Genomic DNA, 16,021 nt, shown 5'->3' on the forward strand with positions numbered 1-16,021 from the left:
ACTCGGTACAGGCACTCAGCCTTGCTTCATGCCTTAAGAATAAGGAATTCTATTGATAAAATCCAAAATTAAAAAAAAAAAGAATTGAACAAAAGTTTTAAAATTGAAAGAACTTTTGCAACATACAAGAGGAGAAAGTCTTGTTACTTTTTTTATACTTTACCTTCACATCCTGTTCCATTGTTGACAAAACCAGTGATACAAGGACATTTGTATGTGCCAGGTTCGTTGATACACCTTTCATTCGCCTGGCATGGGTTAGTGTCACACTCATTTATGTCTGTTCAGACAAAAAAAACAACGATTTAATTTAATTTTAGTAAGCGTTTTACAGTACTTGCAACACATTTAGACCATATAAGTGCCGAAAATAAAAGGTGTTACAAGAGAGTGACAAATACCAAAAACAAGGAGGAGACATAAGGGTGATAGATAGTTGATAGGAAAGAAGGAGCAAACCACACCACAGCACCTGCCAACCACCCACAGCAGTTTGTTGATTTTTTAACTTTTTGTTTTCACATCAGCAGAAGAACAGAAAGAACAGAAAGTACAGAAAACACTAAAACTAATTAATATATTAACTCTGGGATTCACCTGAACACACATCATTGTTGTCTTTTATTATCGTGTGAAACTTAAAAGTAAAAATGTAACAACACCACAGACATTTTCTTACCTTTAAACCTCTCTATGATGCAAGATGGAATAGGTTACAGAGTTTTAATAGGACAACAATAAATGGTTGCATATTCCATTTGTGGCTTCATTAGGGGAAATCAGTTCTCCATTATGTGGGAAAACTGAGAACTGAGAAAATAGTAATTGTTTGGCAATGCCAACATGATTCAAGATGAGTCAGATGAATGTATAGAAACTATGAGAAAAGGTTAAAAAAAAAATTAATTAGTATTTGAACTCTGGGATTTACCTGAACACACATCATTGTTGTCTTTGCTATATCCATCTAGACATGAACAGCTGTAAGAGCCATCAGTGTTGGTGCACTTTTCACGCAGTCCGCATGGGTTTCCGTCACATTCATTTGTATCTGCTCAGTAAGAAATAATCAACATGATATACAGTGATTGACAAAATTGAACAAAAAATGTCTGGTTTTTTAATATTTTGCTTGCAGAAACATAGACTCTTATATTAACTATAATAGCATGTGTAACAGAATGCACATTCAACAAAAATAAAACGTAGGGATAACCATCTCAGGGTAGGGCCCATGACAATAAATCTTATTGTGACAATTGAAAGCTGGCAAAATAAAATACCCTCAACTTACAGTACAACTTCTTTCAAAGTGAGATCAAGATCAATTCTGTGTGAGGCCTTGTGGGACCATCTTAAAGGAGAACTTATCTCATTCCAGATACCACAACTTATCTTAATGAGGCTACTTTGACAGCGGTTACACTGGCTGTGGATCTCTGCAGTATTTTTTAACTGACACTTTTTATGCCCTTACGAGCTTGTTAAATGTAACACTAGAGGTACGCAATTGATTAGTACACTTCTCTCTTAGATTACATTCCTAAAACATCTATACAGTGATTGCTATTTTTACAATGCTCAGCTCTTTCCGGTATTAAGACAGTTTAATAAATGGCCAGAAAAAAAAGTAACACTACAAAACCAAGCACATGTAGACAAGCAGAGCATTGAATCCATGGGGAAGTTTTACTCCAACACTGACAAAGCTAAGCTTTATAGTGAGTAGTGAAACTTCTTTGTTGAGTCTGGGGTAAAGAATAGAATTTTAAAACAAATCCTGCCTAAAAGAAATGTGAGGCAGCGTGGTGAAATCAGGCGTTCATCAAAACAATGAATTAAAAGAAATCTGCATTTTTCTGAGCATTGGGGAATTTTTTCCGAATTTTCTTTTTTTGGGGGGGCTCAACACCTTTTAAGTACTTTTAAAACCGCATTCTGTGTGGTCATTATCAAAAAAGTTGATTAACCCTGGAAGCGTGCAGGCCCTATATATTATTATAGGGCTGAACTACTTCAACCAAGGAAGTGCGCAGGCCCTATATAAAGGACATAGGCTCTGACCCTTTTCAATGGAAAATTTCAGTATTCCTTATATGGAAAATGACGTAGTAAGTTGAGGGTCAAAGTTATAAATAGTGATCAATGACTTTGCAAGTTATGTTGACCTCGTAGCGTGTCTCTTGGCCCAGATATCAATCGATAAAGTGACACAGTCCAGCTGGACGACTACACGCTATGTGTTACCACTTGTTCCACTGTGCTAATGTACCAATCGTTTTGCACTTTGTTTGTATTTATTCAATCGCTTATCATTTTTGAATGGCTCATTCTATCAGCTTTGAGGAAAGATATGGTTTTAAATGCCTTTTATCATCTGCTGAGCCGCAAATTGTCATTTTTCAGTAGCAGGTTCACCATCAATGGTGCCTCTATAAATAGATCGTTGATGGTCAGGTCAGGATCACATCTCTGATACGTCAACTGATATCCCCCAACCAAACCCCCATGTTTACAACCAATCCGCTGTGGCGGTGGGCATTTGGGACAGGTTACTACCAGTGAAACGCTCACGAAGCGGGTTAAAGGCACTAAAAATGTTATTTCCAGTATCCAAGTGCACTCAAGCTTTAAAAATGACCAAACTTTGGTGGCCATTTTCTCGCTAATTTTACCTCTCATACAAGGTGACCCCCACCTCCTTCAATTGCAAATATCTCGACTTCTATACAAGATGGATGGGTATATTTTCCCCCAAGGCAAAACAAAAGACCGAGCTTTAAGATGATATTAATAACACTGCATACCCAAAAATTGATGAGTGCATGATTTCACAGTGTCGAGACACAAATGTAATGAAGAAGAGTATAAGGAAGCAAGTGTCAACAGTGCTAGTTTTACCTGCGCAGCGTGAATTTACGATGCCATATCCAAGCTTGCATGTACAGGTGTAAGAGCCCACAGTATTGCCACACGCTTGGTTAACACCACACGGGCTGTCCAGACATTCATTTATGTCTGCTCAGAGAGAAAAAGTTTCCAATGCATTTCAAAATCATTTTTTAAAAAAGAAAAGAGAAAGCGTACATGGCACAACATAACAGTAAATCTTGCGACGCCTCTTCGTTGTTAACATGTTATGCTTTTACCCTACAGCTCTATTATTTGCTTGTGGAAAATGTAAACCACAGAAGTTATTGGCTCTTGCATTTCACAGACCATAACAGTTCCCATCACATAAACAGGCCCGTTAATCACACAAAAATAATCAACAAAATTAAGTGTATGTCTTCTTCTCGGGTTGACAGTTTGCAATCATTCAAGAAACAGAAATAAACTTTCAACATGAAAACAGAAAACTGTAAAAAAAAAAAAAAAAAGGCTTATATTATGGCACTTGAATAAAACTTATACATTAACTAGTCTGAAAAAACGTTGATCTGAAGCACCACTGTACTTAGCTTGTCTTTGAGAATATACACTTTAGTCCCCTTGTAGGGGTTGTTGTCTATTTTGTAGAACAGAGCTTATCAATGAGCTTATACTACTATTTTTTTTTAATGAAAAATTCCAAAACTGTTGTCTTTTCTTCTTTTTCCTTTGCTTCTCTGTCTTCTTAAAATCTTTTCATCTGCATAAAAAAACTTGATTACAGGAAAGCCCTCATTTCAGTTACTCACAACAGGCATATACTCTTTTATGCCTGAACATGTATGCACATATATAACCACATATGTGTCCCTGCCGGTCAATATCAGTCATATGAAGGAAATTTCAAAATAAGTTAACATTATTTTCAAAAACAATCACCTTTTCCCTACAATTTAAAACAAGAATGAAGTAAATATGACCATATTTGACGAAAATACAGAACTTTTAATTGTGCGAGATGAGGAAACACGAAAAGGAAAAAATGACCTCCGAAGTTGAGCAAGATGTTTCCATAGCAATGGGGGTCTTAGAATTGAGATAGAGATTTGAAATTTCACAGTTATCTTGGCTATGCCACTACAATGTAACATACAGAAGTTGAAAACTACATGTATTCATTCACAGAGAAAAAACTTATGGACAAAACAAAATTTTCACGAGAATGGACTTCACGTCTAATGCAACGAAAGATACTAAATTTTCAAAGTAACTGTATGTCAAATTAATCAGTTTCATATAAAAGGCTTATGTTTCCTGAGAATTTTAGTACCATACTTTTCCCTCTCAGTCAATGTTTAAGAGAATGGCAGCTGTTGCAATTTAACATGATATTGCTGAAGTCGCTAAATGGCTGCAACGCCATGACTGACAGATAATAAAAGAGTACCAAGAACACCAAACATCATTCTCTACATTAACAGAGCACAATCATAGTAACAAATAAATGAAGTCTAATTTTTTTCAAGACTGTGAGATCATTACCAATCAGTATTTTATTGCTTCAAAAATGATGATCTGTCGTTATTTCAATAAAAACACCTAGCATTGTCTCGGCCGGGGCCACATCGGTCCCCGTGGCGAGTGAGCGGGTCTATATTGTAGCATACTGAGTGCTCAAAGGAGTTTCGCAGAAGGATTCATGCAAAATAGTTCCAAGCGGATGACTTTATTCTAATATATAAAGTACTATTCTTTCTATTGGTACCTTTTTAAGCCAGTATTTTAAACATTTCGTGTTAAAAATAATCTTTGAAAACTTACACGCTTTTTCCAAGGTTTTATCTTTTTATTTCTGACTATTCATGCTCGAAAACGGGTAAAAATCTAATAATAGTTGCGAATGAAGAATGTTGAAGCAAAGATACTCCACTAGTGGAGAATCTTTGGTTGAAGCAAAGGTGGCCATGAGGTAATGGTTTTAAAAAATAATCTCACAGCTACACATTACCAAGGTCCAAATTCCTTTATCCTCACAACAAACCACACACACCTCCAAAATAAATCAGAATAAAATATTTATAGTCGATCATACGTGTTGTTGTTTATTTTTATCTAAAATGAAGCAGAAGACATCAAACTTTCAATAGATTTAAAAAAAAAAAAAATTTCATGGAAAGTCACTTTTTTGTCTTTCAAGCCTTGTAGCTGATAATAGCAAAGTGCGTGTTATGACTGATATTGAGTGGGGAAGACAGATATGCATACACACATGCTTTCTACTAGTATTTGCAATATCTACTCATGCGTCCCGGCACAACTGCAATGCCATTTTCTATATAAACAGAGTAGAGTGGTATCGTTATCATTCATTTTCTAGCAGCAGACGCTTTCTTACTGCTGCAGTTGGTAGCCTACATCAGGGATGTAATAAAAACGAACAGCATTTATTTAAAAAATCACAGACAAATCCTATACGTAATTAACGCTTTACCTTGGCACAGTGTTCCATTGCGCTGAAAGCCTGTTTTACAAGAACATAAATAGGAGCCCATGTTGTTGACACACACATCACCCACAGGACATGGGTCACTTTCACATTCATTTTCGTCTGTTGAGAAAGAAGAAATAGTGGGCTTCAAAATAGTTTCCTCAAAAATAGTATTATTAAAAAAAGACTCACGGTAATAATACAAAAATGAAGAGAAAACAAGTAAACGTGAAAATGTATTAGCTATATAACTCATGGATGCCTTTGGTTGATTATCACAAGCTTACGTGATTAACCTGGTGTGGCATCAGTGGCCTAGTGGTTAGCCTCTTGGACTTGCAACCATAACGTTGTGGCTTCGAATTCCATCAGAGGCCTGATGTTGTGCCTTAGGAAAGGCATTTTACACAAATTTTCCTCACTTCACCTATGCGTAAATGGGTACCTGGCTACAGACAATGAGAGATCTTGTCAGTTGGTTAATGCTTGAGTGAATTAAATCTGCAGCTTGCACTGTTCGCTTCCTGGGAAGCTGATAAAGACTCTGAGTGTTCTAGGGTCTGCTGGGATAATAATGGTTGTAAATTACATAGAGCATGCTGTAGAGTTTGGATATGTGCTATATAAATGCAAATATTATTATCATATTCTTCTTCTTCTTGTTTATGAATTATTATCATTATCGTTATTTTTATTATTTACTCACCATCACATTCACCGGTCACTGTATTTACTCTGAATCCTGGAGCACAACGGCAGGAGAAAGAGCCAGGAGTATTGACGCACACCTGGTTCATCCCACATGTTATGATTTGGCATTCATCATTATCTGCAAATACACACACAAGATATGAAACGTATTTGTGTGATCGTCTCAAAACGAAGCTCAAATACATTTCACCATAATCAAATGCCATGAGTTAGGTAGCAGCAAGAAGCAGTGAGATGAACAAAGAGCTTTTGGTTCCATCAATTCAAGCTTAACCCTTAAAACCCTGAATTCTTTTTTTTCATACCTCCCTAGAACCCTGAATTAAAATCAAGATATAAAAAAAAATCAGGTTGGTTCATTGTTTTATTTACTGTGTCTTTAATCGTTATTAGATTTTACTAAAGTTTGAACATTTTATTTATATGTGAATTCACAGTCTGGACAAAATGGGAAAAGGTTAAAACACCGGTTTTTAGAACCAACTCAATGAGTAAAGTCTTGTGTGTGATCCCTGACTCCACTTCAGTCAAAGCAACACAAGACCCAGCCGTAGATCTAGCCAATGGCAGCTCTTGTGATCCCCTGCAACTTCCACTACTGTCAAAATCATCATCGATGTTATGCAAAACATAGAAATCATCTTCAACAGTCATATTTATCGATATATCCGATTAGGAAATCATCATAAGCGTCTGGTTCAGGATAAAAAATGTCAACAATTTTGCGGCCTGATGGTCCTGGCAACGAAAAGTAACTAATTTTTTTCAAAAACTCGCAAAAAATTTCAAACTTTTGGTGAAGAATTGCTTTTAGGACATTATTGATACTTTCTGCTCATGACAGAGTCATCTGGAGTTATATCCCTTGTTACTAGAACTGGAAATTATACAATAAAGGTGACTAGCAGTTACCAGCGGTATAGGAAAATACGGCGTCAGCGGTTACAAGCAGTATATGGTTTTTGCATACAAAAAAACAAGCATATTTCCTGGTCCTCACTGCCATTCTTCCCTTTCTAAATTTTTTTTCTGAAATTATTTCAGGAAAAGTAGATAGGTGAAAACGTAATAGGCTACAATACACACTCAAAAACAGTGAAACAATCTGTCCACAAACAATAGCAGCTTCAAAAATAAAATACAATGTAGAAACCCCTCAAAGTCCATACCCTCGCAATCCTGTCCATTGTTAAAGTAGCCATTTGGACAGATGCAGTCATAACTTCCCGGCTTATTGACACATGTAGCAGGAGGGTTGTATGAACCACAGTCGTCAGTCCCTGAAATAAGATCAATACAAAGATGTATAATACAAGCTACATGGAATTCTAACGGTATCTGAAATGTCCATTATCATCTGGACACACCTACAGGAATAAAAAGTATTATTTTACACTGTGTCATACATGACACAAAAATGAATTACTTACAAAAACACATAACTAAATGAGGAAAATTGACAAAACACGCTCAGAAGCAAGTATGTATATAAGACCAAAACAAAAAGTATTTACCAGCTTCACATTCATTGATGTCAATATCACAGAGTGTTCCATTCCAACCTTCTCTGCAACCACATTCTCCGGACGTTTTATTGCAAAAATCTTCTCCTTGGGAACACGAGCATACTTGGCGACAGCCAATTCCAAAAAAGCCATTATCACATTCTGAAAAAAAAGAAGTTTTAAACTTGTAACATGAACCTTTCAACACTGCTACCTTTCACTAATTCTGTAATTTCTTAAGACAATATTAACAAGGGTTATAATACATCTATCATAATATCTGTTGACAAATCAAACATGAATTATACCAGTCCTTTTGAAGAAAGAATTAAGGCATACCACAAGTTCCTGTAAATACTAACATCACACCCTATTAGCCTATATGAATGACTGCAGTATGCTCATAACTTATAACAGGTTCCAACCATAAATATGCCCTTTGGAGGAGTAAGAATGGTAAACTGAAGAAAAAAAGTCGCCATCAAAGAATTTTCCTCAAGTTGTTTGAGCCTTTCATTGAAAGTAATGTAATAAACACAAATTGGAACTTTTTAATAGACAGCCTCGATGACAAATATAAGCCTCCAGAGCTGGTTTGTAATATCAAGAAAGTTTCTTGAGTAAGCATTTTTTTTTTCAGAAAGAGGTACAGCAATGGATATCTAAAGCAATACTATTTAATGGCCGATATTTGCATGGTACAAGCACATATTTCCACTCCATATTTGCCTGTGAAAAGTATAACTTTACAAAGTAGGTAACATTTACATAACTTTTTTACTGTGACAAAACTATCAATTTTAAGACCACTGCAAACCCTTTAACAATACATCTGACAGTATTATGGATTACTAACTCAAATCCCGTTTTTAAGAAAAAGTAGAAACAGTACTTAAACCATTTTTAAAAATCTGTTAAAAAAAAAAACAACTTTTACCATCACCAAAATGCAGATTAAGGCTATGATCAAGGCTTACGATTTTCCACAACATCTTTTCCGACCTTAAATCATCAGAAGATCATTAACACTCTGTCATGTACTCAAAGCTTTCAGAGAGCACAGAATTTGCTTGGAAAAATGGTTTAACATGAGAACACAAGAATCTGCATTGACATAAAAAAGGGAATGCTACTACAGTGTCTTATAGATATCTTTTAATAAAGTTCACTACCAGAAAAACCTTCTCATCTGCACAATCTACCACACTAACACCAAATGAAAAGACTGATTTTCAGGGTGAACAAGTGACAAATCAGTATTCCTTCTTATCAAGAACAAATGAATGTTGGCAGTGAATAAGAACAAATTGGAATACACCATTTGCCAAAGCTAAAATCTACTGAAACATTTAGTTTTCCACAGATTATTATAAAACACTTGTACATAAAAAAAACCTTCAGTTTTTGAGTATAACGATGATGTTTGCGATATTTTTGCTGAGTAGACTGGTCCTCTGGCCACATTACACGCGCACGCGCACACACACACACACACACACACACACACACACACACACACACTCACACTAGGAAATAGATAGTGACGGAATAAGTGAAAAAGAGGTTAGCAAAAGAGCTTGTAGTATCTTCTTCTTCAGTACTCCTCCTCATAATCTCCTTCATAATCGAGTGCAGATTCTTCAGCAACAGAATAGCTCAACTGCACATGAGTTTAACAGTTTATTTTCCGACTAAAACATAGCACCTTTCATTTTCAGGTAGCCATAACAATTTTAAAAGTATTCTTTATTACTTATGCTTTCAAGTGTTTCTACAGTTCAGCATAGAGATCATTAGCATCTGTGGCATAGCACTTAGGCATTTTGCTGTCTTAGGCTGGAGATCTAGGCTGAGTTCAATTCTCGAGTGGGGAGAATTTTATCAAGTGTGTCTGTCTTTCTGCTGGGATGTTGTATCCCTCTCCACCCTGGTTGGCCCTGACTCCTAAATGATTTAAATTGTGTAAATGAGGGCATAAAAACACCTACATTAAAACCAAAATGCAAAGGGATTAGTGTAAAACGTTTCCTCTGCAGTCAGGCCATGCTCTTCCACTTTCTCTTGATTTAAATACATCTACCAAAAAAGTATGCATCATCCTTGAATCAAACCAGAAAAGTGCACTGCAATGTATAATAAGCACATTTTCATGTGAGCCCAAAATCAACGGTATAAGAGAAATTCATGAACACATCAGTATTCAATAATGACAAATATCAACACAAAACGTCCTAATTAGTTGTTTTTTATTTGGTTTTTAAGGAAGTCTTACATCAGTATTTATCTTTGTCGAGATAACAAGAAATAACAACTGATAACAACAAATATCAACACAAACGTCCTAATTTATTGGCTTTTAATTGGTTTTTAAGGTAGTCTGCTTACATCAGTGTTTATCTTTGTCGAGATAACAACAAATAATTGATAAGGACAAATAACAATTGATAACAACACATTAATGACAAATATCAACACAAACATCCTAATTTAATTTTTTATCCAATGAATTGTTACTTTCGATTTGAATGTACACAAAAAAAGGGACGCAACTCCGGTACTCCCGTCATCGCTACGAATAGTCTACTTCCAGTAGTTGCTTTGAGTTGTGCACGTAAAGTAGGAGCCTGGTTAACCACATGAATATTTTTTAGGCTGGAATTAAAGTATTTTTAAGTTATCAGTTGTTATTTGCTGTCATCAGTTATTATTTATTTGTTGTTATTTGTTGTTATCTTGATAAAGATAATTGCTCAACACATCTTACAAGCGAAAAAATAACTTGCCTTCACACTGGCCAGACGTCACATTCTTGACAGAGTATCCGCTTCTGCATGGGCACAGGTAGCTGCCACGTGTGTTCAGGCAAAATGTGAAGTTCTTATCATCACACGGCCCGGCTGGCAACAAGCACTCATCTATATCATTTTCACACCTTAAACCATCAAAGCCCTGAGACCAACACAGAGAAGAAAAAAAACAACAACAACAAATTCATTTAGGTTTCTTTACAATATTTCTATAGGTTTGAGACCTTTTGTGGTCAAAATCTGAATGACAGACCTCACTTCTACCCTTGAGCAATTTTCCAAGGGGTAGCCATCTTTGGAGAACTTCTGTGTTTGTTTGGTTTGTGCGATGCTTATGGCGCTTAATCGGGAAATTTCTAAATGATTGTTTTACAAGTGTGCATTTACAGAATATGAAAATATTGAATATTTTCAAATTATAGCCAAATTCTGTTTTTCTGTGGGACAGCCCTCGTAGCTCTATATATGACTATATTGGACAATGGAAGCTTTAGAAAGCTACACAAAGTGACTTTGAAATAAAAACAGGAGAAGTCTGATCCAAGTAATAGTAGACCTTGATCTACATTTTAAAAGTGATAACTATCTTGTAATTGAACTTGTGAGTTCAGTCTCAAGAAAAAAGAGACACCCATAACAAACAAATAAAGATGTGCAGTAGAGTCTAAATAAGAAATATTTTAAAAGTTAAAAAAACAAAAAACCATTCCAATCAGATTGAAGCACAGAGAGTCATAAAACATGTCCAAAGAATTTGAAATGAGAAAAATCATCAGCAAGTTAGTTTGTAAGTGTTCTACTGAAGGAGAAAACAGTACATTCCCCAAGCTCCACAGCATTTTAGCAAACACAAAATTTGGTTTGACTCACATTCGTACAGTTGCAAGTCCCTGTGACTGGATCACATAACTCTGTGCCCTCTCCCACACAATCGCAAACACCACTGCAGGCAAAACCAAACTTGTCAGGAGGACAAGCTGTTGATAAAAAAAAAATTATGACATATGACAGCAATGATTTAGAGGCCCGTCAATAAAGATAACTTTCAAATAAATAACAATAGATTGCATTCTTAGGATACATAAATCTAAAGTTGGTTCACGTGTCCTCTCTCATTTTGACATAAGAAGAAAAAACAATGATGTATATATATATACCTGTATACACAGCAAAAATTTAGAACATAAAGTCGTGCACAGCACTATGACAAAACAGCTGGCCAATGGTTTTGTTGTTGAGTTGCTGACAATGAAAAAACCAGAAGCACTACTAAATAATCGTGTTGTATTGTTGCAGTAGGCCTCTCTTATTTTCAATGTCCACAATTCATCAACAAAACTGTTGGACAACTGTTTTGACATAGTATGGTACAAGGCCAGCACTCCTTCCTCTTTCAAAGTAAAAGTTGATGGTAGGGCATGCTGGGGGTAAACACATAATAGGAGACATGGCCTACATTAAAAGAAACAAGAAATCCCTACAAGAATAACAAAATGGGAAACACAGTTTATTTAAAGCGTGAAGTAACAAGGAGATAAACAACATGCTACACTTGTCAAAACACTCAAAGCAACTGAATTTGATTTAATCTTAGAAAGCTTTCTCATCACAAGCTGTTCACCCTAGTCGGCTACAGTGAGAAATATTCCACATTATGAACCCTCTAGCCACAATTTATCATTGTTCTTACTGTCACAGTTGATCCCGTCCTCTGACAATTGAGTTCCTTGTGGACACTGGCACTGAAAGTCCTCTCCATTTTCTATCTCTTCACATCCAAACTGGCACTGGTTGTTCTCACAGAGATCCACGTCTGAACAAGAAAGAAGAGTGAACAGAAGAACGAAAACTTTATGGTTTTTTACACTTTACAATACTGGTTGATATATTTGATTAATCCACTTTCACAGCATGCAACGTCACAGTAAAGAAATAAATAAATAGAAAAAAAAAAAAAAAACCTTTTCTGGTCAAGAAAAATTGGGAAAGGATGGAAGCACAAAACAGAAATGTATAATTCAGGAAAAATTATTTACAGACAATTCATTCTCAATAACAACTTACCCTCACACAACAGTTCATTATCAGGGTTGACCCGTTGTCCTCGAGGACACAGACATTGTTCTTGACCATTCAGCACCTCGCAGTCAAAGGAACAGTTCTTGTTTGTACATTTATCCTGGCCTGTTGAAATGACACAGAAAGCTCATAAACAATTTAGTCGATCCTCTTCGAACATAACATTCAATAAAATTCCCTTTCCTATTTCAGGCTGCTATCCCACACAACCCATTAAGGGATAGGTGTGTTAAAATTTCAATTTTTGAAATGAAACAGACCAAGGCAGTTATTGTGAAGTTATGTGAGGTCTGCCAAAGAAAGGAATGCACAATTGTAATAACAATCATTTTAATTTACTTGGGGAGGATAGGATGGCCTGAGAGAAAAGCCAAAATTATAGAGACACAAACTAACCAAACTCAAAGTTCAAAGCTAGGAAGACGTACATGATGGAATATGGAGATGGCCCTATACTGGGACTTTTTAACAAGTTTACCCACTTTAGCTTGTGTAACAGTCATATCTAAAAAATACTTGGGATATCTTAAAACTACAAGAGCATATTAATCAGTAAAGACTCTGCTAAATAAAAATGAAATAATATTAGCAGCTAAGAAAATGATAAGTTGGTCCTTTCCCTCCATTCACATGAATGCATCGCAAAAAAACTTGGAGCCATAAGAAAGCACACACTTTTTGATAATCTAGAAGATGGTAGAAAGTCAACAGTTACAGATTTTGACCTATCACTCTCTCCTCATTAACCCCTGTCTCCCAGTTTGTCACTATAAAATCATAAAGAGTTGGATATTTATTAAATATAGGCGGGTCCAAATCAGCCTTCTAAGTTTGTGTGTGGGTGTGGGTGGAATGAGGGGGAGGGGGGGGGGGAGAAACGATGAAAGCTGTGTACAAAAATCAAAATTTTCCGACTCCTTCTGGATGAGATCTAGAAGGTAAAGTTGACAGTTTGGGACATTCTCTAAAAAATAGTCTCTTAAAGTACTTACAGGATTTTCACAATTTACTTGACTTTTATAATAACCTTTCAGAAAATCAGCATACCCAGAGCCTTGTAAACTTACTTTCACAGGAGAAACCATCAGACTGAGGAATAAATCCAGACAGGCAGGCACATCTATAGCTTCCCTGTGTATTCACACATGCTTGAGAACACAACTGTCTGTTCTGAGAGCACTCATCAACATCTGCAGAAAATAATGGGAAATAATACTGAAAGTTTCCTGAAGAGCATTAGCAACACAGAGTAACAAAAATATAATAATAATGCTGGATATGCCTCAAGAGCATTAACAATTCACAATTATAACTACAAAAAAATACTGAGAGCGCTTCAAAAGCGTTACCTATTCATTATCACTCAACAAAAAAGGTCTTAGCCTCTAACAAGCATTATGTATATGAAGAACAGAAAAATCCCCCCCCCCCCAATTAAAACAAAAAGAAATTCACTGCAAAGACTTGACACTCTCGTTATCTTTGTACAATTTACCCTTTGAACTTCAACCCCAAATCACAACAACCACAACTCAGTTTCAGCTGAACAGAATCTTCATCTTTGACCAATCCCTCTTGAGTCAGAGGCATCAGAGCAGCGTCAATGTGACATTGGTTCGGCATCAGTACTGTGAAGTGAACAATTTGTCCCCAGTGACAACTCACCGACACATTTCTGGGATGCAGCATCGGTGACAAACCCTGTCCTGCATACACAGTAGTAGCTGCCGTCAGTGTTCTCACAGTCCTGGTCACAGACACCGTCGGCTTGACACTCATCAACATCTGTGATATGATTAACGATTCTCATTTCACTGATAAATACAGCTTGTCTTATGGTAACAGTGATCATCAGCATCTCTTTGGTTGGATCCTGTGATTTATGCTTAAATTATTCGGCACCCACCCACCCCCCAAAATTTTTTAAAAAAAATAAATAAAATATAAATAAATAAATAAATAAATAAATAAATAAATAAAACTTCAGTTTAGTTTAACAAGAGTTTTACAGGGCTCTCAACTACATAAGGTCATATGAGCATGTGAAACACAAGTTGGTTGCATTCACGACAGCTCACAATTTTATTACCTTGACTTGATTTTATTCAATACTTAGGTTAAAAGGCCTAAGAAATGTGTTTATGCTGCAAAAGTTGTTCAATACTAGCATCTTGTGGGGTAATAACTTCAAGTTTGATGTAGGCATGAGACATGAGGCCAAATTTAGAGTTGATTTGTTTAGTTTTCATTTTTAGTCAGAATTCTATAGTAGGCCTACTTGCAACACAATAAGGTCATTTAAGTGCTGAAGATTAGAGGAGTTACAAGAGAGTAACAAACACAAAAAAAAGAAGGAGAGATAAGGACGATAAGATGTTTGATAGGAAAGAAGGAGCAAACACACCAGATCACCCCCCCCAACCGCCAACAGAGCTGACTTGTCTCCTCAAATTGCACATTCAACAATTAAAGTTTCTGGGTAACAATCTCTATTAGTTCCAGAAGAAAAACTGCATGGGAACAAAGAATATTCTAGTAAACAAAATAAAGAACCATATCATTTCCTTACGATAAGACCGGCTAACCCAAAATTTGGACATGTGGATAGTAAATTATCCGTTTCATACGTTCAGTCTTAGGGTTTTGAACATTTTTCGTCTTGAACAGGGGAATTTGAGGAGGGCACCAGAGGGCCAGCTCATAAGCAGTGGGATCAAGGGTCACCTGTCTGGTCAGCAAATATTGGTCAAAACTGAAGAAAATATTGGTCAAAACTGAAGACTTCTCAAGTGCTACCTTAGCGTCTACGATAATGGCATGTGTCAGCCTTACTTACCCACTGTCACCAGTGGTTGCATCTAATATGACCACTGTTTGTCAAATTAAAAGCAGGAAAAGAACGATTGAATGTCACCTTTGTTTCCACCCTATGCCCTGCCCATCAGTGTAAAAACCACAATCAAGCAATGCCAACTCTCTCACACATGTAACATTGATTCGAGGAGCTTTTTTTCTTGACTTGCCATATGATCAAGATCACACCTCTTGCAACACGGGAATGTTTCTGTGCTCAAGCACCACTTGAGCACTTTCACAAGCAGTGGTGAAATTTTCACACCCACACCTCCCTGATTAACTACACCAAACATGGATGATGTTTTCAGCTACCCCCAAGCTGAACCCTTCCCCTTCCTCACCTGGCGGAATAGCGTAAAGGTTAGAGGTGCTGGAACCAAACTTGGGAGTTTTGTTTCAAATAAAGGAACAGCAGGCAAATAATTTTTCATCTTGGACAAGAGAAAACCCTCCAAAAGGAAGGAGTTTTTCTTTCCATTTCCAGATTGAGCATGATTCAACGTCTACTCTAACACGGGCCTGACAGCCGGGTGTCGCTTGCGCAACACTTTCGCAAGGTAAACACACGCACACACACACACACACACACACACACACACACACACACACACTCACATACACACTACACACACTTCTCTTTCTCTGTATCTCTCTGTATCTCTCTGTATCTCTCTGTATCTCTCTGTATCTCTCTCTTTCTCTCT

The 16,021-nt window shown here is 36.5% G+C and overlaps 1 protein-coding gene across 1 annotated transcript in view; it reads right to left on the bottom strand.

Moving 5' to 3' along the window:
* The window catches only part of LOC101849279, a gene marked incomplete in the record, with an annotated part of 263,881 nt that overhangs the window by 194,567 nt on the left and 53,293 nt on the right, over nucleotides 1-16,021 (bottom strand). Inside the window, 13 exon segments of the mRNA XM_013079452.2 lie at nucleotides 164-280; nucleotides 932-1,051; nucleotides 2,902-3,018; nucleotides 5,363-5,479; nucleotides 6,066-6,188; nucleotides 7,240-7,350; nucleotides 7,585-7,737; nucleotides 10,359-10,524; nucleotides 11,253-11,359; nucleotides 12,073-12,195; nucleotides 12,447-12,566; nucleotides 13,529-13,651; nucleotides 14,127-14,246. Coding sequence (XP_012934906.2) covers nucleotides 164-280; nucleotides 932-1,051; nucleotides 2,902-3,018; nucleotides 5,363-5,479; nucleotides 6,066-6,188; nucleotides 7,240-7,350; nucleotides 7,585-7,737; nucleotides 10,359-10,524; nucleotides 11,253-11,359; nucleotides 12,073-12,195; nucleotides 12,447-12,566; nucleotides 13,529-13,651; nucleotides 14,127-14,246 — 1,617 coding nt within the window.

This window comes from Aplysia californica, unplaced genomic scaffold (assembly GCF_000002075.1).
Source record: "Aplysia californica isolate F4 #8 unplaced genomic scaffold, AplCal3.0 scaffold00052, whole genome shotgun sequence".
Taxonomy (NCBI): Eukaryota; Metazoa; Mollusca; class Gastropoda; order Aplysiida; family Aplysiidae; genus Aplysia; species Aplysia californica.